The sequence below is a fragment of the Cuculus canorus genome, chromosome Z, assembly GCF_017976375.1.
Source record: "Cuculus canorus isolate bCucCan1 chromosome Z, bCucCan1.pri, whole genome shotgun sequence".
Classification (NCBI taxonomy): domain Eukaryota; kingdom Metazoa; phylum Chordata; class Aves; order Cuculiformes; family Cuculidae; genus Cuculus; species Cuculus canorus.
The window spans coordinates 19,272,719-19,294,836 of record NC_071441.1 but is presented as its reverse complement, the minus strand read 5'-3'; the positions used below and the strand labels follow the sequence as shown (position 1 = coordinate 19,294,836).

Sequence of the window (22,118 nt, the reverse complement as noted above, 5' to 3'; positions counted from 1 at the left end):
AAGTTTTATTCTCACGCGTCACAAACAGAGTCAAAGTACTAGAAGCTGCACATGAAAAATGCTTCCATTACATTTTTCTGCAGAAAAAAAATATGGTATTTTCTTTAAGGCGCAGCTTTTGAAGAAGAGAAAAATAAGAGCAAAATATTTATTTTAATATTCATTTTAATTTTTTAATAATTATCACATAGGCTATGTAGAAGTTGAAGAATATTGGTACTTTTTTGAAAATAAACAGTATTTCATTTCCTATTATGAAATAAAACTTATTTATGCTTTCTACCTCACAAAATAAAAACTTATCTGCCACTCAAGAGACACTCAGATCTGCAGGAATTTGAAAATATCAGTTACAGAGCAAGATAAGAATACAGGAAACATCAAGATCCAGAAATTTTTAACTTCTTTTTTGGTGTACATTATAGTTGAAAAGGTGGCTGAATTTGTTATATTTTCTGATAAAAAAAAGTGACACTTCATGTCTTAAATCTGAAAATTGACCAAATTAGCACCGCTGCTTTCCACAAGGGCTTTTGTTCCCTAAATTGATAAGAAAAATCTTATTTTTAAGCTACATGGTAAAAGCACAAGATTCTGCATATAACAATAATTTGAGTTTTAGCTATAGGATGCATTCAAAATTCACTGAGGTCTACATTACTTTTTTGCTAACATCAGTAATACTGGTTTCATTAATATGCTTTGTATGAGCTTTATGATGATTTGTGATTATTTCGTCAACTTACCATCTAGAGATCATGTTCTGTAATTTAGTAAAGTGATCATATTCCAATATTAAATGTGTGGCTGCGAAGTGTTAGTGTATCAGTTAGTGAAATTATTGTACCTAATACATAATATAATTTATTTATTATGCAACATGATAGATAGTGCTAAAATAATTCTAGTGTAACATATGCTGAATACAATAGCTAGGACTTCTAGTCATTTCCCAGTGACTTCACTAAATTTTTAACAGATCCAGAATTTTGGTAATTAAGAAATACTCAAATGTTCTTTTCTGTTCAGTCAGCACTGGAAGCAACAGAATTATTTTCACTATTTGAAGAGTACAACAAGCCCAGCAATGAAACTCCACACTGCTAGTAGGGGGTGGGGAAGAAAAATCTTTTACAGTCTCACAGACCTTTGGAGTTTGATTTAGTACCGATAATTGCCCTATTGAAATGTACATTGGTGTGACTGACTGACATTAGGATCCCTAGTTCAGGTATGCATTGTTTATTGTATTTACACAGAACGTTTCCTGCAAGTGCTGTGTTGCTTGTAGGCTGTTCCTCTGCAACTAAGCAACAACTTGGCACAGGAGTTTGGTGGCTATCACTTGTACACATACATTCTCCAATTACCTTCAATGAAGAGAATTGCCACTAAATCACAATGGGATTCGATGCATAGTGATGGAAAAATAGATCTGTAAGACCTAGAGATCCTGTGTACACTTTTGGTTTGTCTCTTCTTGTATCTTAAATGTTTTCTGCTTTACAGAGTATGGTCTATGGACTAAGTGTCATGTTGCTAAAAGGCGTGTACTCTTCCTTCTCCTCCAGCACACCCAACAAAACCAATGAGCATTTATTTTATTCAGTTATTTTAAACACCTAATTATTTTGCAGATGCTGTTCTGCACTCTGCTTTGCTGCTGAACACATGATCACATTTCCTTTTATGATTTAGAGTTGGAAGCCAGTATGTCAGAGCACTTTTCTGAGGGTGTTCATAGGCATTGTTAGGCCTTGACATTTCAACGTGTCTCCTTCCCTCCGCCTGCATGTTTTAAGTCTGATGCTCTGTGTATGTTTTCTTAGAAAGCTGATGTGCATCCACAGATGCATGACGAAATTGCACAATGGAGTATATGGGCTGACTTGGCACTAAATTGGCGGAAAGAAATTCTGTCTAACGTTCAGCATCTTCCTTTCTTCTCAGACCTGGGACAACTTTTCCAATACTTTCCCAAAGTCAGTCAGTCAATCAGTCAGGATGCACTTATACACGTTTAATTAATTTTAAATATTTTCTGCTCCAGTTTAGGCAAGCTCATAAGAGACAATTTTTTAAAAAGTAAAATGTTTACCAAGTAAAGAACTAACTGTGCTTTGCATTTCATATCCACTTATGCTTCCTTCTTTTCACCCCATCTATGAAATATCCCCTGTGTATTTTTCCCCTGCAAGAGGAATTCAGTTCCTTAAAAACATAATTGTGCAGGGAAGACACAAAGATACTGATCAGTTATTATGTTTTTCAGATTTAGCCCTTCTATTTTCCTATACAAAGTAGAGAAATAAAGGCTGTTACTCATGCAAAATGGTGACCCAAGAAATTTTAAAAAGTACAAATGTAAGCCAAAATGGAAATTAGTTGACCTCAGCACTCATTCTCTTCTGTTAGGCTATTACAAGACACTTAGGCCATGGAAAAGCAGCTGAGTTACAGTTCCTATAAATATGACACCCTGAAGTAAAAATTTTTATCATCTTTGGATCCTTTGTTTTCCAGCTTGCGAATATCAAGTGAGTCGTCATTCACATACAAGTAGTAATTTCTGTCTTCATAGCATTGGAACTGCACTGATTCTCCTTGGTAATGCATGATGAAAAAGTGATTATCTTCATTCAGCTATGAAAAGACACAAAGAACATATGTTACATTTTTTAAAACATTTCTGTAGGGCTTCTTGTGAGAAAAAATCATAAATGTTGATGACTTGTTATATTTTGGATGTTTTTCTCCAGTGACACGTATTTGCTAATTTTTGTGATAAATATTTGGCAACACCTAATTATTTTAGGACAGATTCTGTGATGACTACGAATAAATTAATACTTTTCTACCTCAAAGTATGGAGTATTTCCAGACCTATAGCTGCATTCCTTTGCCTTACAAAAAGACCAGCACAGTTTTCCTCTGCAGTACACTGGGATGATTTAGGATTTTCATCTGATTATTTCCTTAATACAGACCTACCCTTTCAATAGCCAGTAGCAACAAAATGTCAGTCCACAGCTTTTCTTTCCTCCTATGGAGTAAAATCAGAATGTTACAGTACTATATACTGTTAAACAACTTTTGTATTATCTATAATTTTTCTGTACATCTCCAGTTTCCAATGTTTTTTTGAAGGTCCACCTTTGGAGGAACGGCTGTTGTCAAAACAGCCATTCTGTACATGTGGGTGTGTTTGGCCTCTCCAGGCACCTCAGGGTGAGGATGTAGAAACAGTTACCAGAAAGGACCATGATGGAGAGAGGGAGAGTATGTGCTGAGAGGTAGCTTCCGACACCATAAGCCCCGGAGACTAATGGCCCTGTTATGTCTGCGAAAATTGGCAAGCTCAGGAGACCAAGGAGCTGCTGAACCTGCCCAAGGCCTCCAGCACACACTGGCACCGCGAGGCACCATGTATCCCACAGCACATCCAGTAAGGCAGTGGCTGCTGTCAGTGGACAATGGGTGCAGGGCAGTACCTGTAAGCACACCTGACATGAGGGACCCTGCAGGGTACTTTGTGCACAGCTGCCTGGAAACCCCTGGGGTGGGTCCCCCTGCTCCTGAGCCTGTGCACTTGTGAGGGAGTAACTGAGAAGACTGTGTGAATAGTTATCTGCAGATAATAGTAAAACCTTAATTAATTGAAGCTTAGGATTTTCGTTTTCTTCCACTCAACTCCTTGTCAGGGAGCAAGCAATTTATAATATGTTTCAGGGAAGACTGAGATGGCAAAAGAACACATCATAATCAAACTATTTCATCTTCCCTTTTGAGTGATTTTACTGAACATTCTCCTCCTACCCATGAGACAGTATATAAATCTGAGCTTTCTGTTGAGTAATAATTGCAGACAATGCTTAAGGGGACCTCTAAAATGAAAATAAATGCCTGGGAAAAAGCAGGAAGATGTTAAAGTGTCCCAGCTATGCTGCAGATTATGGCAGTGACAATAACCACCTTTTCCAAGAAAGGACTGTGTCTCTTCAGCCCATATGACAACAAGAGACGGAAAGAAAATGTCCTGCAGTTATTTCAGAGTACATGAAAGAAACGTAGATGCTTGCAAAAGCAGATTGAGATGTAAAAATTAAAGATAGTTGCTGTATCTTCATGAAGTGATGGAAAATTAGAAAGCCATCACAGGAAGATGATTTGGGTAATGATATTGTGCATATGTGAAGCATATCCATACACTGCTAGGGCTGGGAATTGCAGCAGGTCATTGAAGAACATGGTGTTTTGGAAGAAATCATGACACAGCTGATTTTCTGTTATGGCCTGTTAAGAATGCTGATGAGAAAACCTGCAGAATATGCCTGACAAAGTTCATCCTGAGGACAGCTCCTACAGCAGCAGGAATGACTGAGAAACCAATTGGTTTTCAGTTATAGATATAACTGTTCCTTTGCTGTTGCATTAAATGAAGAACCAATTCGCAGGTTAGTTTTCACATTTAGTGACAAAAAAAAAAAAAATACACCTTTATTCATGTTCCACAGGTTCACAACGCTCTTGCAATAGTGTATATATGCTCAAGATAAGAAAGTGCTACAATTGTTGTCTCCACGAATTAAAAATAAATAGATTTTCTTATGGAAAAATACATTAGTGTTAGGAGCTACAGAGAAGAGAGAGTAGTATCCAACTATCCAAGTTTTAAAATAAATAGACTCAAAATTGCTTCAAATCAGTTTGAATAAGGCACAATAAGCATAACCCCAGGCTACGTTCAACTGTTGCACTCTAAACCAGGAAGCAGCTAAATGATAAGAAGGAATGAAGGCCAGCTGACACAGAACAAATCACCTTATATTGTCATGATATGTTACACAAATGAGTATAGGGCATGCTACAATCTACATTTTGCCCCAGATAAAACAAGGAAATGAGTACAAGATAAGAAACTGCATGAATCATAAAATGATGATAAGCAAACTGGTAAAACTGAGCTACTGCCTTAATTGCATGAAAGAAGATATGGACATTGGAAAGACTCACCAATGAATTACATAGCTTTTGGATTTATGACTAAAACAGAGCCGATGACACAGTGGTTTGGCTGTTGCTGAGCAGTGGTTGAGAGAGACCTTCTCTTTTTTCCACTCTGCATCAACAAGTAGGCTGGGTGTTCGCAAGAGGCTGAGTGGCACCACAACTGGGACAGCTTTTGTGGTCTGGCCAAAGGGATACTCCATGCCACATATTGTCATGGTCAGACATGAAGACTGGTGTAGAGGAAGAAGAGGGTGGTGGGTTTTTTGCTTCCAAGGCAGCTATTGCTCAGAGACTGGCTGGGCAATGATCTGCTAATGGGAGGAGGTGAACAAGTACTTTTGCATCACTTGAGGTTTTTTCTGACCCTCACATGTTGTACTGTCTTCATCCTGACTCACAAGTTCACTCATTTCTGCTCTGTTATTCTCTCCCCTGTCCTGCGGGTGGGGAGTTGGATTGAGTGAGTGGCAGTGTGGGTGTTTGGCTGCTGGCTGGGGTAAACACACCTCAGCGGTTTCTTTGCCACAGCTGGTCCTGTCTTGACAAACAGTAAGGTGGTGCTTCCAGCCCTGGGGCAGTCAGTTCCAGAAGTAACAGACACACCTCCACATGAAAGCAATCTGTGGGCTGCACTCTGCTGACAAAGAGCTCAAGAAATATTCTCTGGCAATGTCAGTGTGGCATACAGTCTGTACCTTTGACTCCCACTTGTACCAGAGCTCTACTACATCTAATACAGCAGCACTCAACAGTGGCATGGCTTTGTTCAGCCCAGAACAGAGCACTGTTAATTTCCATCCAGACTTTCACAGTTGCCACATGGGACTGCCGAAACATGAGTGAGCCTGGCTGATCACTCCTTGGCTCTCCAGTAGAAGAATCAACTTACAGAGCCAACCCCCCTGCTTTGAGCTGCATGCTGAGTGCCAAAAAGTAGTATAGTGGATTGACCTGAGCCAGCAGCCAAGTGCAGTAAACACGGCATTCTCACTACTGACAAGGCTAAAAATTCTGAACCAAGGTAATTCTGTGGACCTCACCTGCCACATTTTGCCTGTTTGGAACTTAGTTTTCTTTTAGCCTATTTAATCGGAGTAAAGAGTAAATCCCACAATAAGATTGTTAAACTGATCTCTGACTTAATCCATCTACATCTTGCTTAAGTTCATCCAACTAGTCGGCAGAGTAGAAAGGTTCCTAGATTACAAATTGTTACAGAACTTAACGGAGCTTGGAGAGTTTCAGCCCTTCAGATCTCAGTCCATCAAGGCTGGGAAAGTCCAGCCAAAGTTTTGGGGAAGTGTTGTCCAGTTGTGATAGACTAATAACCCTAACAAGAGAAGGACAGCCAGATGTAATGATAGAATTGTTGAGTTCTGTCATCTTTAAAGCAAATGCATTATGTCAAGGAGGAATTTAGGAGGGATATCAACCAAGGAAGGAAGGTTCAAAACTGAGGGAAAAACGAGTGTTACTAATAATAAAAGCTGAGAGCTTAAGTACATGTATGCAAAGATTTGAGGGTGGGAATGTGTCATGAACAGTAAAATATTATGGTTGAACAGGAAAACAAGTAATATCAAAGGGAAGAGGTGTACTCTGTTAACCAATATATAAGCAGTAAATGCTGTTCTTCTGGAAGAGTAAAAAAGAAATAGTAAAAATTTATATGTAATTAATGAGAATGTTAACATGAGAACACTAAAACCCATACATACATGTAAGAGCTGGGAATATGAATAATTATCCTTGGTAATTGCCCCCTCTACTATTTGTTCCCCATGGACTCCCTCATCCTGCTCTTCAGCTGCCTATGTCCAAGGATACAGGTCCCTCTCTGACACTATATGGCTGCATAATTGTGGTACAGACTTCTAAGAAAGCTGCTGATTTATGCTGCAAGAAGATAAGGAAGTCATGAAACAAAGGCAGTCTAGTTGAGAACTCCAAGTGAAATCAAGCTATTAATTTCTATAGTGAATGCTAAATAAAACTCATTTTGACATCATAAGAAAATGCTGCTTTTTTTTTTCAGAAATAACTGGGATTATTAACATTTTGCTGTGTATGGGCTGCATCAAACAACCAAGTTCGTAAACATAATCTCACTCATGCTAAAAGAGACCATATTCGCTAGTGGAAAATTTATACATAAGTGGTGGGAAACATCCCATCACTATCAACATATTGTGGGGAGATAGTTGCGAAAACCTTTTATGTGATGGGACCAGAAGGAAACAATATTCCCTGTCTCTTAATCAATCCTGTTGTGTGGTTAACTGCATTTGCTTGTATTATATTATTATAGTAAGCATGCCCTATCACAGAGTTAAAATAAGTTACAGTTATAAGTAAATGTAAGCCTGCTCTTGAGCAAACCGCTGGAGTCGGCTTCTCCACTGCTCTTCCAGCTGTGTGACTACGTGTGTCTACTGTGTGAGATGGTAACTGCATGTATGATGCAAACAGCTTTCCACTCCTACTTGCATAGTGTTGCAATAAATATTGTTTTCCTGACTTAGTCCACTATTAGAATAAAAGTTTATATAAACTGTTCTTTGCTGTTACAAGCTATTATTATTTTATTATGATAATAACAGCCTAGTTAATAAAAAAAATGTTTTAATAGACATTGATAGTGAACTATGTCTCCATACGACTTTGTTCCAGAAGTGGAAATTTACAACACTATATGCAATTCTTCCTACTGGTATAACGGCAGGCTTTCAGGATTCTCATGGTTCTGGTAATTCCACTGGCAGTCTTCCAATAAAAAACAAGATGTCTGTCTTTAAGACTTATTGAAAGCTAGCAGATTGCCGCATTGCAGCATCATCATAGATTTGTCATTGGCAATGAGAAGTATTTCCTCATCTTATTCACCTATTTCCACTTGTTTTCATCCTAAGGGCAGTGGAGGCTTAATTCATCTCACCAGAAATTAGTTCTTGATCAGTGGACTCATTCTAAAACATTTATTAACAAACTTGTGATTCAGGCTTGGCTATGACGCAACTTGCCTTTTGCCTTTTGATGTAACTAGATGTGATTGGAATGCAAGCAGCTGATTTCTCCTCAGACAAATGAGTAAGGCTTTTTTATAAACTGGATGGCATCAGCAACAAAACATGGTGAATAGATCACTGTACATCTTGCTAAGTTCTCAGAATGAATTTTCCTTTTTAGTAATCCGTTTAGAAACTGGGAGCAATGAATAGGTCTCTAGAGGCAACTGTTACAACTCTTCTTTCCAGCTCCCCCACAAAACTTGCCGGATACCAGATAGCTTTACTTTTGCTCACGGAAGTTAGAAAGGCTATCTTTTCAATCCCTCTGAATAGGAAGTCCACTGGACTAGAACCCCAACAAAAGCTATCATTAGCTATATTTTGTTAGTTTTTCATTTTCTCTGGGTTAGAATGTCTGTCTCAGATATCTTACAGAAAAACTAGAGTAGCCTCCCTCCTTGTGTTCATAATGTTTTATCATTTCTGTCAACAAAATCAAGCTTTGGTCACAAAAATGTCTTAAGAAACCAGCTGGCTACCTGTATTTCTGTACACAATGCATTATTCCTGATTTATAAGCACCTGCTGATATAGATTTCAGTCTGAAAGTACTTAAAAGACTGCTTACTTTCAATTTTGTATTTATATTATATATATTTATCTTTCATGGTTTTATTACTTCCCAGAAGTTTTTGACTGATGGGTTCACTATTTCTTAAAAATATAATTACTGTTGTATTCCAACTCTTCTAGGTCTGCTCCACATTTTCCACTCCTCCAGTTTTTCTAGATCTTGTCTAAGAATTTGTACCAGGGGAAAACTACTTTGTTACTCCTTGCATTTTATATAGGTGTAATGATATGGGAAAGATCTCTGTGTTTCATGTTTTAATTGGAAGTCAGATATTTTGCCTGTAGATTGAGGGATTTACTCCTACATATAAATCAAGACAAACACATGGAAAAGTTCTTATTTTCCTTTTTCTGAAGAAAATACTAAAAATCAGCTGAAGTAGGAAAGTAAGTTATTAGTCACTTAAAGAGTAACAGCAAGATACATTTAGCGGCACTTTTTTTACACCTGTGTTTACATACACACTGTCTCACATACAGGTTTTTAATTGTTTGATCATCATTATATACCTGTTTGAAGTCAGGATATTCATGCTTGCGTTTTCTCGTGTTGCGTCTTTCCACTGGAGGGTAATCTGGCTCTGAACGGGGCGCTTTTAAAACCTGTGTTTACAACCATTCAGATTGGTAATTTTATTCATATTTTGGTCTTTCAATCCACCAGAGGTAGTATTAATTCCAAAGAAAACTTCTTCTATAAAGTCCATTAATAATTACATTCAAATTATCCAAGATGAATAAGTTGATAAGTTCTCAAAACACTTCCATTAATGTATTCCTTTTATACTACTTGCAACACAAAATTAATTTGGTTCAAAGCAAATACCAAAGATAGTCCTTCAAACTGTTTAATGCTCAGAGGTTATTTCACAATGCAGTCAAGACTGAATCGTGTTGCAACAAAACTTTATCACAGATAACAAGCCTTGTCATCTTCCATATGAGAATTCCTGTTGAGATTAAGACAATTATTTGTATTCTGTTGGAAAAAAAAGAAAGATCCATGATCTTTCTAAGGCTTCTATGTATTTGGGAGACACTAAATATGTTTTACCTCATTTTCAGATAAGAAATGCTTTTAATCATATCAAGAAATACAATCTGGTACAAATGGTACTTAAAGATAAGTGATTGGGAAATAAAATCCATTAGGGCTCAACACTCAGTTCTTTCCCTGATTTTGTTGAACAACTTTCAAACAACTAACTTATGAAAAGGTAATCTTTGAACCAGAAAAATCTATTTGAAACAGTTGCTTTTTCAAAGAAAGGAAAAACCCAGTGGGATAATATGCTACAAAAATAATTAATGGGTCTTGCAACATTTGTTTCCCTGGATGATTTCAGGAAACAGCTTTTACAGAAAGTCATCTGTGAAAAACAAATTAAAAACATCAAAGACTTAATTTGAGGAAGCATTTGGCAATTTACACCATCATGTATGGCTAGTGTTAGATGAAGGGTTGTTATTTATCTCATGTAACCTGTGTAAACAGAGCTTCTTAGACCTTTGCCTTGTTTAGCAGTATAAATTCCAACATAACAAGTTTCTCAGACAGATTTTAGTAAAAGTTATAACCCTCAAAGAGCAAAAACTATCCTTGGCTGCTCTTCCCACCATAAACAAACTTTCACAAGACATGAGAAAATGAGAATGCTCTGGCAGTAAATAACAAATGTTTAAAACAGGATGATACTGTTCAGCTGTATTTTCTTTTCATCACATTCTTTATCTTGTAAATTGGGTTGATTACGAGACAATACCCTGCCTTTTAAAGTCATCTTGTTCCAATATAGTATTTCTGCTTCTTCCACTCCTTTTATTTCCTGCATGCTTTCTGATTAATAAGACCCCTCTCCCTTCACAGAGACTGGAACCCAACCTCTCACACCATCTTCTAGTGACAGTTGCCAACTACCTAACCCAATGATTTTTGCAACAGCCTATTTTCCAAGATAGAATTGGGGGAGGTAGTCAGAAGTTACGAAATGTGGAAGGTGGCAAGTAAAGGAAAATTAATCTTGAAAGATCTGTGGAAGGAATTGTCCAATGGTAAGAAAGAGCCCCCTTAAGTTACAAAGGGAATAACCATTTTCTTACCTTCAGAGAGCGCTGCTTCTTACCCTTGCACAACAGGACAAATTCATCATGCTTTGATCTCTGTGTAAGGATCACAAAATTTCTAGAATCTGTATTACATGGAGGAGAATACTGTAGTAACTTGGGAAAATGAAGCCATAAATTAAATTTGCCATATATATATATACACACTTTATTTCCCTATATTTATAGTTAATGTATGGAATAATCAGCTATACATGAATCTATATAATATAAATTACAAAGGCATATATATCCATACCTATTGCACACACATATTATACATGTTTATGTAATACACTGGACTATGTATATATCACTGTGTAAATTGTAGGATTTTTTTCTTTTTTATTTTATGCAGGCTTTCTGAAAATAACTTCAGTAACATAAAAAAAACCCAACTCCTTAACTGCAACTGTTCATGCAGAATTACCTCTGTAAAATTTATATTCAGGTAGTCTTAGCTGGCTAGGATCCAATGCCAGCAACAGAGCATACATACTTTTCTTTTGAAAAAAACATTGCATACATTTTATTTTTCTCATATACGTTTGCCTTCGGTCCAAGACACAACTCATAACTTGCTAAGGCAAGTTTTGTGATTTTGAAGGTCTGTTCTTTCAGAACACAAATAGGCTCTTTCATTTTTAGAACTGTCTAGCAACCTGACACAGATGAAAATTTGGTATCATATGTTGCTTTTACTGTCACGTCTGTGTATAAAATATTACCAACTTCTTTTCCCACCCTGAAGCATCTCTTCAAAACCAGACCCTAGGAAAAATAATGACATCTTATATTCTCTCAGGAGACTTACCATTAGTTGCTGATCCACCCCTTGTGAACATGTTTAACCATGCAATATCTAAAATAGAAGATATTTAACAAATATCTGGTATTAGATAGTTACATTCTTTATCTTAAAAACATCACATACAATTTAAAGAATCATTTTAAAATGTAATCTGAGAAGGAGTGTGTAATAGCAATGGGCATCAGCCTACATTTCCTCTAGATCTCTGAATTCATATAGCCCCATAAGACTGTACAGTTATACTTGTGAACAGCTGCCCTGAAGTCTGAACTCTGAGTCTAATAAAAGTGTTGAATGATTAATTACCTTCTGCAAAACAGAGTGCTCTTCAGAAGACAGAGGTCAGTAACTAGATAAAGGCCTAAAACACTATCAAAGACAAGCCTGGAAGTCTTTGGCAGCGGAGGTGAGGACCGTAACATGAAATGGACAAGAATGTGAAGTAGCAGGTAGCAGTAGCAAGGGTTCCTGGCTTTTCTAACATCAGTCTGAATCACATAGCCACCTCTCTGGGGCAGGCATCACCCACTTGAGGTCAAAGTCACACCCAGGTTATAGCTAGTTCTTAGAATGACGTCTTAACATCATAAGTATACGTCTGTGGTGCATGTGTTTACCCACACAAGGATATTATATAGCATTTCCTTATTTTTTCTTTTAGGGACACCAGTTACATCCCCCTTCAGGATCATCACACTATGAATCTATTCACAAACTGCTGAGTTACTTCAAAATTCCTCAAAGTTATCAAGTAAAAGATACTTCAAAAGAGAAAAAACACTTAAATACTTTATCAGTGCAGTTGTCATTATTCATAATTTAATAGAGTAAAAATAACAGTAGTTATGTTTATAAACACATCAAACAAGCCTTTGTCTTTATCTGTATAAAGTATAGATAAAGGACTTCTCATTCTTGTTAAACCTGGAGTTTTGTAAGAAATAAAGTTTCAGTAAGGTGATAGCTATATCTATCTTGCAGATTCCATTTTTTCCATTTATTTTGGTTAGCAATAAGGTTTACTGTTTTTTTTTCTCCCTACTTCACATGTCTGGAAAATGTATCATTCCAGAATGCTTGCACTTGTTTTTATTAACTTTTTCTGCAACAAGCAAAATCAAACCATCCCTCTAACAACTGCTTCTGTGCTGTTGTTTAGTGTCAGGTAGAGAAGCTCCATTTGAAATGAAGGAAGAGTTCCATGAAGAGTTCCAAAATAAAATAATCCCACAAATTCAAAAATATCCTCTGGAATGAAAGTTTCTCTGTATCTCTGTCACTATTTATAAGGATGTAATATCACATCTACAGAAAACATAGACTCACAGAATTATTTAGGTTGGAAAAAAAACTTTAAGATCATGAAGTCCAACTATAAACCTAACACTACCAAGTTCACCACCAAATCACGTCCCTAAGCACCACATCTACATGTCTTTTAAATACTCGCAGGGATTGCGACTCAGTGGTTTCCCCGGGCAGCCTATTCCAATGCTTGATAACCCTTTCCATGAAGAATTTTTTTCTAATATCTAATTGAAACGTCCCCTGGAGCCATTTCCTCTTGTCCTACCGCTTGTTACTTTGGAGAGCAGACCAACATCCACCTCACTACAACCTCCTTGCAGGTAGCTGTAGAGAGAGAAAAGGTCTCCCCTCAATGTCTTTTCTCCAGACTAAACGACTCCAGTTCCCTCAGGCACTCCTCACAGGACTTGTTCTCTAGAGCCTCCACCAGTTTTGTTGCTCTCCTCTGGACATGGTCCATCACCTCAATGGCTTTCTTGTAGTGAGGGGCCCAAAACTAAACATGGTACACATTATAGTACATTAAAAAATGTCCTATAGTACTCCATATATAGTTGGAGAGTTTGCATATAAAAAACAGGTTACCTTCACAGGATTGTGTATCCTTGGTTGATATTTCATGATGGCCTTCATCATCTACGTCAAAATGCACTGTTTTCGAATCTTCAGTCAGTATATAGCATTTCAGTGTTTCTCGAAGACTAAATTCTACTAGCAACAGAAAAATGGTAAAATTCTATAATAAAAAGTGTATTTTTAAACAAAACTTTGCTTGATGATCTATCTATGTTTGAACTATGAACACTACAGCTAACACATAATAGAAATTACTGCAGTGGGCTTAAGCAGCTGTTTTGGGGCTTGATAGTGTGAAGAAGGAAAGAAAAGCTTTCTTTGTTTAGAAGATTATCTCAGTGAGAAGAGATGTGTGCTGAACATTTGGGAGTTTCGCAAAAACTTGAGCTTGAAAAAACTGCTTCCAACTCAAGAGCCTGAGGAACAGTGTAAGAAAAGGGGTTGTGAACAACCTGCGGATCGCTCTGTTGAAAGAGACTTGGAGGTGGGAGGAATTTGATCAGGAGAAAGGGGACAAGTATAAGCAGTTGGCTAGTGAATGAATAGTCTTACAGAAGGGGAGAGAGCCCTGTGAAGAGCCAGAGGAAGGTTGTGCACAGGAGTCTGTGCACTGAGAGAGATGCGAAAAGCATTATACTTTCTCATTCTGAGTAAGTGAAGAGGTGAAATAGGAGAATTATCTCTGCAGCTCACTCTTTCTAGACTAGTTTCCTTGATTTAATAGATTAGTACTTGTCTGTTTCCCAGTTTTACACTTTGAAGATTGCATCTCTGTACAGGCAAGAGTTTTATGTTTAAATGCCTAAATTGGCAGCATGTGTTCTGGGGATCCGACATCTCTCACTGAAAAAAAGCCCAGGTCTCTGTAGCTGAAAACTGCCAGGAAGGAAACTGTTCCCTATCACTGCTGAACACAACCATGCTCTTCTGGATGTCAGAAGGATATAAATCCAGACAGGTGGGTGTCAAACATCTATAGAATAACACTATGAGGCACAATTTTTATTATTTTAGGCTGAACATTGGTTTAATGGAATAGGCTTGCTAACTGCAAATTCAGCTGAGACATTTTTCAGACTACACAGATCTCAAGGGTATACTGTGAGATAAGCAGTCCTTTCTTTGCCAGAGCAATTAGGCAAGTAAAACAACAGGATACTCAATATGCACTAGCAGTGACACAATGTTCTCGGAATGTTTGGCTTCACCGAAGTTGTTATTCATTTTATACTGATGTACCTCCTCTGAGCCATCTGTATTTAAGCAGACATTTTGAAAAAAAATTAGAGTTGTTTCCAAGAAGCTTTCTTTCCCACCCTGTTCAGGATAAGCAGAAACACTGTGCACACAGTCAACAAAAGAGGTGGACAAAGCATAACCTAACAGCCAAAGTCACACCCTTCAGAACAGGTTGATCTGGCACATCCTGTGTTGGACCTTCAATACATGCAGAGATGGTCTGAGCGTGGGTGAAGACCTTCTTTTCAAAGGCCTGGCAACTAAGGTTATCTGGCTTCCAGAAACAGGACAACAACTACGACAATCAGTACGGCAAACCTTTAAAATTTTTATGTTGTAGTATTGAAGTGTAGGAACTCTGCTTTTAACTAGAGTTGCAAATACTAGCACAGTGCCCAAAATCAGACAGGGGGGAGGTCTGCTATGTCATTCACTTTTTTCCCAGGAATGTATAACTGTACTTTAGGAACCACAGGTCTGAATTTGATGATGTGAAAAACCTGAGTCACTATTGAGAAGCATTTCTGTGCTGGTTGTTTTAAATGCAGCTTTCAGTTTTTGTTCCTCCAGTTATTTTTATACTTATTATAGGTAAGCTGTTCCAGACACTTAATTTGGTTGGATTCTGCCTTGGATTGGGATAATCTTTCCAAGATTACAGACACACTTGTCTCTGAGCAAAAAAGTTACCTGGCTTTCCAGGAGCTGTTTTCACAGTCTTCAGCAGAGATTGTGTCTTAACAGACTGCTTTGCATAGAAAAACACTTCATCTGACTTTCTGCGGCCTGAGCGGAGCAGCATTATGGAAGCACTTGAGAAATCCTGATAACTTGAGTTGTCTTCCTTTTTCAGTCCTAGAGAAGGAATTAGAATTTGTCACAATACTTCGTGTTTCAGTTGAGAAATGAGTTTGCGAAGAGTACAAAGATTTTGATAGCTAATTGTTAAAGGAAGCAGGATAAACTTAGTAAATATTTTTCTGCTTTTATGACCTGAGGCTGAGTCTTGAAAGGTAAAAGTGGTGTGTTTCCAGTGACAACAAATTAGTTATCTATCTGTGCTTGCAATAAGATGTATGTTATCATGGATACAGTTGTTTTGAAGGAATGTATTTTAAAAGGTTTACCCCTAGATAAAAAAGAAACAGTTTATGTTACTTTATTTTCATAGAATCATAGAATCATAGAATCATAGAATAGTTTGGGTTGGAAAGGATCTTAGAGAGAACCTAATTCCAACCCCCCTGCCATGGGCAGGGACATTCTACTATACCAGGCTGCCCAAGGTCCCATCCAACCTGGCCTTGAACAGCTCTAGGGATGGGGCAGCCACAACCTCCCTGGACAATCTGTGCCAATGTCTCACCACTCTTATGGTGAAGAATTGACATCTTAAACTAAGGTTCAAGAAATTTTAGCTCAGGAATGAGAACTGGAGTTTGGAAATTTGAGGAGTATATTAGAATTTTTAATGAGTATCATAAGTGACCAGAAAAAAAATCAATCTCCTACCATTACCAACCATTCATATTTTCAAATTATTGTTTGCTTTACAACTATAATTTTTCAATGCGCTCTGCATTTTTCAAATTATATTGTATTTGCAACTGTATTTAAAAAAAAAATGCTCTTCAGTGTTTGACAGCTAGACAAATAGAAGGATTTAAGCATCCTTTAGACATCCCATCTCCTTAGGCTGCCTACATAGGCTAGATAACCTAAGGAGAGACTGATGTCTGAGAACGGAAACTATATTGACTGAGGAACTGCTAATAAGACATCCTGATGAAGCAGCTTAAATCACAGCATTTCACAAGAGCTAAGGATCTTAGTTTGGTTTGAAGAAAGGGAAACATAAATTCTCAAACACTCTCCCAAGGCAACTATTTAAGACAACTGTTTATGGCAAGTGGAGATCAAAGAAAACAATGAGCTTCAATTTTGTAGAGTCCCCTGGTGAATGACCCAGGCAAAGATGGGTATAATTCTAGCCCCACACAGTTTGACACTGTGTTACTAAATATCAGATAAGCCAGAGATATCATGGCTCTGACGCCAGTGAAATGATGTGGAAATTCACTCCAGGGAGAGGGGTTCTGTCTCCTGGTTTGGTTTGGTTCACTAATGCAAAATTTCACATTAAATACTCATAGAAATGAAAGACCTCTCTCCCTGCCAATTCTGTTGCTACTAGACTAAGGCTAAAGATCATTTTCACCCTCTTTGCCTGTTTAGTTATAACTAAGAATTCAGTTAGACCACTGAAAAGTTAAACATTTATTAGTACAAATTAACTTACTACCCTAGTAAAAGTATTTCATTTTTTAAATGTCTGATAACTTGTAGTCAGAGGTAGAAAGTAAAGGCTGGTTCTCTTTCATCTGGCTGAAACTGCTTGATTGCTGAGTATGCTAGACAAAAAGAGAAGATGTTTTGTGGTTTTCCACTAAGCCCTAACTACGTTATGACCTCTGCAAACATCTAACTGAGTCAGCTCTGCAGAGTATGTGGGCAGTAACACCAGTTTGTGGATCCTGAGAGACATTACTCTGCTAAGTGTCCAGCATTAACAAAGCATCAAAAATTCGTTAGATTTAGGATGCTCCAAACTAAACTTCTAATACCTTACAGAATATTTCTTCTGAAAATATAAGTGCACTTCTAGTTTGGCTGCACTTGATAAGAAGCTGTGACGATCCCAATTCCTGATTTTCATACCCAATGAAGAAGTCAGGGAAAAGTCCTCTATTGGATTCTACTGGTCTACAGGGCAAGTCCTGTATGACCAACACAGTGGCTTTCTATGACGGGGTAACCACATTAGTGGACATGGGAAAACCAACGGATGTGATCTATCTGGACTTCTGTGAAGCCTTTGACACAGTCCCCCACAACATCCTTCTCTCTGAATCGGAGAGATATGGATTTGATGGGTGGACTGTTCAGTGGATAAGAAATTGGTTGGGTGGTCGCATTCAGAGAGTAGTGGTGAATGGCTCAATGTCCAGATGGAGATCTGTGACAAGTGGTGTCCCTCAGGTGTTTGTACTGGGACCAGTGCTGTTTAATATCTTCATTGATGATACAGACAGTGATATTGAGTGCACCCTCAGGAATTTTGCAGATGACACCCAGCTTAGTGGTACAGTTGCCACACTGGAAGGATAGGATGTCATCCAGAGGGACCTGGACAAGCTGCAGAAGTGGGCCTGTGTGAATCTCATCAGGTTCAACAAGGCCAAGTGCAAGGTCCCACACTTGTGTCGGGGCAATCTGTGGTTTCAATATAGGATGGCGGATGATGAGAGCAGCCCTGCAGGGAAGGACTTGGGGGTGCAGGTTGATGAGAAGCTCGACATGAGCCAGCAATATGTGGTCGCAGCCCAGGTGGCCGACTGCATCCTAGGCTGCATCAAAAGAAGCGTGGCCAGCAGGCTGAGGGAGGTGATTCTGCCCCTCTATTCCTCTCTTGTGAGACCCCACCTGGAGTATTGTGTCCAGTTCTGGAATCATCAACATAAGAAGGATGTGGCGTTGTGGAATGGGTCCAGAGAAGGGCCATGAAGATGATCAGAGGGCTGGAGCACCTCCCATATGAGGACAGGCTGAGAGAGTTGAGCTTGTTCAGCCTGGAGAAGACAAGGCTCTACAGAGACATTATAGCCACATTCCAGTACCTGAAGGGGCTACAGAAAAGCTGGGGAGGGGCTGTTCACAAAGGCTTGTAGTGCTAGGACAAGGGGCAACAGGTGTAAACTGGAGAGGGGCAGATTTAGACTGGACATAAGGAGGAATTTCTTCACCATGAGAGTGGTAAGACACTGGCACACGTTGCCCAGGTAAGTTGTCGGTGCTCCATCCCTGGAGGTGTTCAAGGACAGGTTGGACGGGGCCTTGGGCAGCCTGGTCTAGTGGGATATGTCCCAGCCCATTGCATGGGGCATTGGAATTGGGTGATCTCTAAGGTCCCTTCCAACCTAAACCATTCTATGATTTGTCCTTCATATACTGCAGTTACTAATGCCAATTTTTGTCAAGTTAGTCCTAAATGCTTAATGATATTTCTTTTTTTTCCAACAAGCAGTGTTCACATGCAAATCATCTAGATTCAGACTCTTGCACTGTGTAATTTACACAATGAAGAAAAGGAGGATTATTACAAGCCAGGACCCTGAAGAATGCCTGAAGAGGGCAGGAGAGTTCCAAGAAATTTTCAGAAGTGTGTTTAGGAAGTCGATAAGTTCTTAGGAAACTTTCTGTTGAGAAAGATGGGCAAATAATCTTGAAGTTCTGAAGGACTGTATTTAAGTTTAATTATTTTGGCTTGTTTGAACAAGTAGAAAATGGAAATGTCTGTGGTAGAACTTGACCTCTGTTAGCTTTCCAGAACAAATAAAGCTCTCTGCAATAAATAACAAAAGCTTCCATGGCTTGAATTTCCTCACATGTCCCTTAGTACTAAATGACATATAAATACTCCAATTTCAATAAGCCTTTCCTCTCATGCCATCTTCTTACAGATGTCACCTACTCCCACTTGCTTCATTCTTACTCATGGTTGTAAATATTTTGTGTCTCTACCTATGTCTATTTCTTTGTTTTAATGTCTTTCATGAACATTTCTTCAGTTTCTTTCTTCTGTAAGGTATATAATGCTTGAAGAAGGCTAGGAAGACCTGGATACAATTCTTGGCTGCAGAACTAGTCAATCATGTTTATTTTGGAAACTTGAGTCTGGAAACTATAGCCCTTTAAACTGTTGAAATCAGATACATTCCAGAACATTTGTGGCCAATAGCAACAAGATCACCCTAAAAGCACACAGAGTTGGAAACTTTTCCTGCTACGTACACTGTATATGAAGGCAGCAAAGAAAATCTGTTATATATCTTATCTTGCCCCCTTACTAATACCATTTGTTCTTAGCCATCATTCTCTCTTCCACTTACCAATACACATATCTGATGATAAAATTAAAGCAAATTCAGTACATGAAAACAGGATTTGAAATTTTGGTGTTCATTCACACAGTGGTATGATCTAAATGTTATTTCACACTATACATTCATAACAAGGTATGTCCAACATCATTAAAGGATCATATCCATTTTCATTGAGTGTATTGTGTTGCAGCTGACAGTCCTGCTTCAAAAAAACATAAGTAATTCCTCCAAGTTTTTTTACTGTTTAACAGTGGATGAAAACCAACTTTCGGCACCCTATGCTTAACAGCTAATGAAGCTTTCATTTCTTTCAAATTCAGACAGACTTTATGAATTCTGTACTCTAAATTAGATATAGGAATATATAAAAATAGACATAAACTAGACTAAGAAAAACGTTTCAGAAGAAAACTTTAAAGTCAACAAAAAAAATGTTATTTATTAAAATCTAAACAAGCAGTCTGATAAAATAACCTTAAATCGAAGTTTAAAACCCTGCTATAATCTTCCACTCTTGCTTACCTTATTTTGCCTGCAGCTGTCTCTGCTGGGATACTTCTACTCAGCAGAATGCTAGAAGTCACTCTGTTACAGCCAATTTATTGCCTGAATGCATGGCAGGAAGCCAAACCTCTGAATAAAAGAAAAGTCTGACGTTGGTCTAATAGTTTATGGCTATACATTCACTCATTTATATCAATATTCTCATGGCTTTAACTGCTGCAGGAATTCCAGGAGTGCTTGAAAGGGTAAGAACAAACTTTTAAACATCGATTTTCCCAAGATGCCACAGAAGCTGTCTTCCCTGGAACTGCATGCAGATTTTTAACCAGTAGTTCTCTGTAGTGCCTGAATAAATTAATAAATACTATTGCGATATTTTACATCACTGCTATTGTTCTTGCTATCTGTCACTCCTTCCAAGGCTGATTCAAGGGCAGGTACTGTGTTTAAGGTACTATAGATTAATTAAAGCATCAGTTTCAGAAAGCCTGAAGCAAGTTAACTTTTACCCTGCTAGCGAATAGGCTTTGCAGGCATTGCACCAATGGCAATAGTCAGACCGCTTGTGGCATGAGTAAATTTGTTTAACACAAGTGTACCACATTTCTTTGCCCATAAAGTCCAGGGAATGTTTTTTGCGACACAAGAAATAACTCTTTCCTTATCACATTTGACATGTACAGTTCGTTTTATCTATCTTCCCACATACATTCCTAACACCTCACTCACCTATCAGTCCCCTCTATTCATGCACACTACATGTGTTTTAATAAGGAGTGAATCACACTTTTATATACTTCACTGAAATAACTAAACTCTTGTAAAAACAAAGACAACTTTTTTGCCAGTTTTCTTAGAACAAGGGAGCTACTATTTTTATCTAGAATTTTTACACTATGCCAAGAAACTTCCATATTTTTACCTGTATTTGTTCAGGAAAATTCTTTTTTAGTTCTTTAAGCCCTCAATGGACACTGATCCTGGTCAATAGAAAGACTTTATTAAAAGATATATTTAATGCTGAAGTAATGTGAAACTCAGAAATCCCAAGTCTTTGGCTGTTACTCAAGCAGACTGACAAATGTGGGAAGGATTCTAAATGTCCTAAGGATCCTAAATGATTCAACGACTGTCCTTTCAGTACAGGAAAAATGCAATAAAAAATGTATGAGGAGGCAAAAAAATTGGTTTTTTTTTTTAAATACAGTTGTTCACAGGTTACACTGAGTAAAGATCTGGTGATGCTGCAGAAGGTGCATATTTTTGTAAGGAGCAGATGGATACAGATGGATATTTTTGTAACAATGCAAGACATAGACTGCTATATAATATAAACTGTCCTTACAGGCTTTATTTTTCATGAGTCACAAGGTACCATTCCAGGTTTAAGTGAAGTGTTTGTAGTCCAAACAGCCATAGCACAGAAGAGTTTTTTATTTTAACTGTCCGAAGGTATGAACATGACAATGCACTACACCAACAGTACTGTAGAATTGCTAAATAATAACATATGCCATCAGCAGCTACAAAAAAGTAACACTCTTAAACTAAGTGTAATTAATACAATCTAGGTAGATGGAGTCACGTAAATACTAAGGATCCATCCACGTTGCAGCTGACCATCAATCTTAGCCTTTATGGTTTATTTTAAACTTTATTGTTGTTTAGATTGTAATTGACTGTCACTGAACATTTCTGGATCTGAAGAGTCTTTCTAAATCCAGACCAGCAGTGCGCTTCAGTAATAACTAGAGGTTTTAGTTTATTGTATCCTGAAGTCTAGTGTTGGCAGAAATCTCAGCAACGAACCAGCTGCACAGCACCTCCTCTGATCAGCATGTGGTCCCATCAGCAATAACAGCATCAAAAGCAGGAACAGCCAACAGGGAATTTGTGCAGATCCTGATGAAAAACGTCAAATTACTGGGGTAGAAGTACTATTAAGGAGGATTACCTGCTCCTTTGGAGAAGGAAAAATCAGGG

General features: G+C 38.0%; 1 protein-coding gene across 2 annotated transcripts; it reads right to left on the bottom strand.

Moving 5' to 3' along the window:
• Positions 1-147: 147 nt before the first annotated feature.
• On the bottom strand, positions 148-20,361 carry LOC128850485 (uncharacterized). Of its 2 annotated transcripts, none has more exons than XM_054054937.1 (7): positions 20,154-20,361; positions 15,379-15,543; positions 13,459-13,584; positions 11,569-11,616; positions 10,752-10,840; positions 9,162-9,254; positions 148-2,643 (listed from the first exon to the last, which is right to left on the bottom strand). In XM_054054937.1, the coding sequence occupies exons 2-7, from the start codon at positions 15,488-15,490 to the stop codon at positions 2,464-2,466; spliced, it is 648 nt and encodes a 215-aa protein (XP_053910912.1). In that variant the 5' UTR covers positions 15,491-15,543; positions 20,154-20,361; the 3' UTR covers positions 148-2,463. The 2 variants fall into 2 exon arrangements, with proteins under 2 accessions (XP_053910912.1, XP_053910913.1); XM_054054938.1 differs by having other exon boundaries at positions 13,459-13,581; positions 20,154-20,359.
• Positions 20,362-22,118: the final 1,757 nt, after the last annotated feature.

What these genes read in the sequence shown, in the direction of transcription:
- LOC128850485 (XM_054054937.1), bottom strand. Translation starts at nt 15,490, where the DNA reads ATGCTGCTCCGCTCAGGCCGCAGAAAGTCAGATGAAGTGTTTTTCTAT. An exon ending in GGATACACAATCCTGTGAAG is followed by an intron (nt 11,617 to 13,458) that starts GTAACCTGTTTT and finishes CTTCTATTTTAG; the next exon opens with ATATTGCATGGTTAAACATG. An exon ending in AATATCCTGACTTCAAACAG is followed by an intron (nt 2,644 to 9,161) that starts GTATATAATGAT and finishes GTCTTTTCATAG; the next exon opens with CTGAATGAAGATAATCACTT.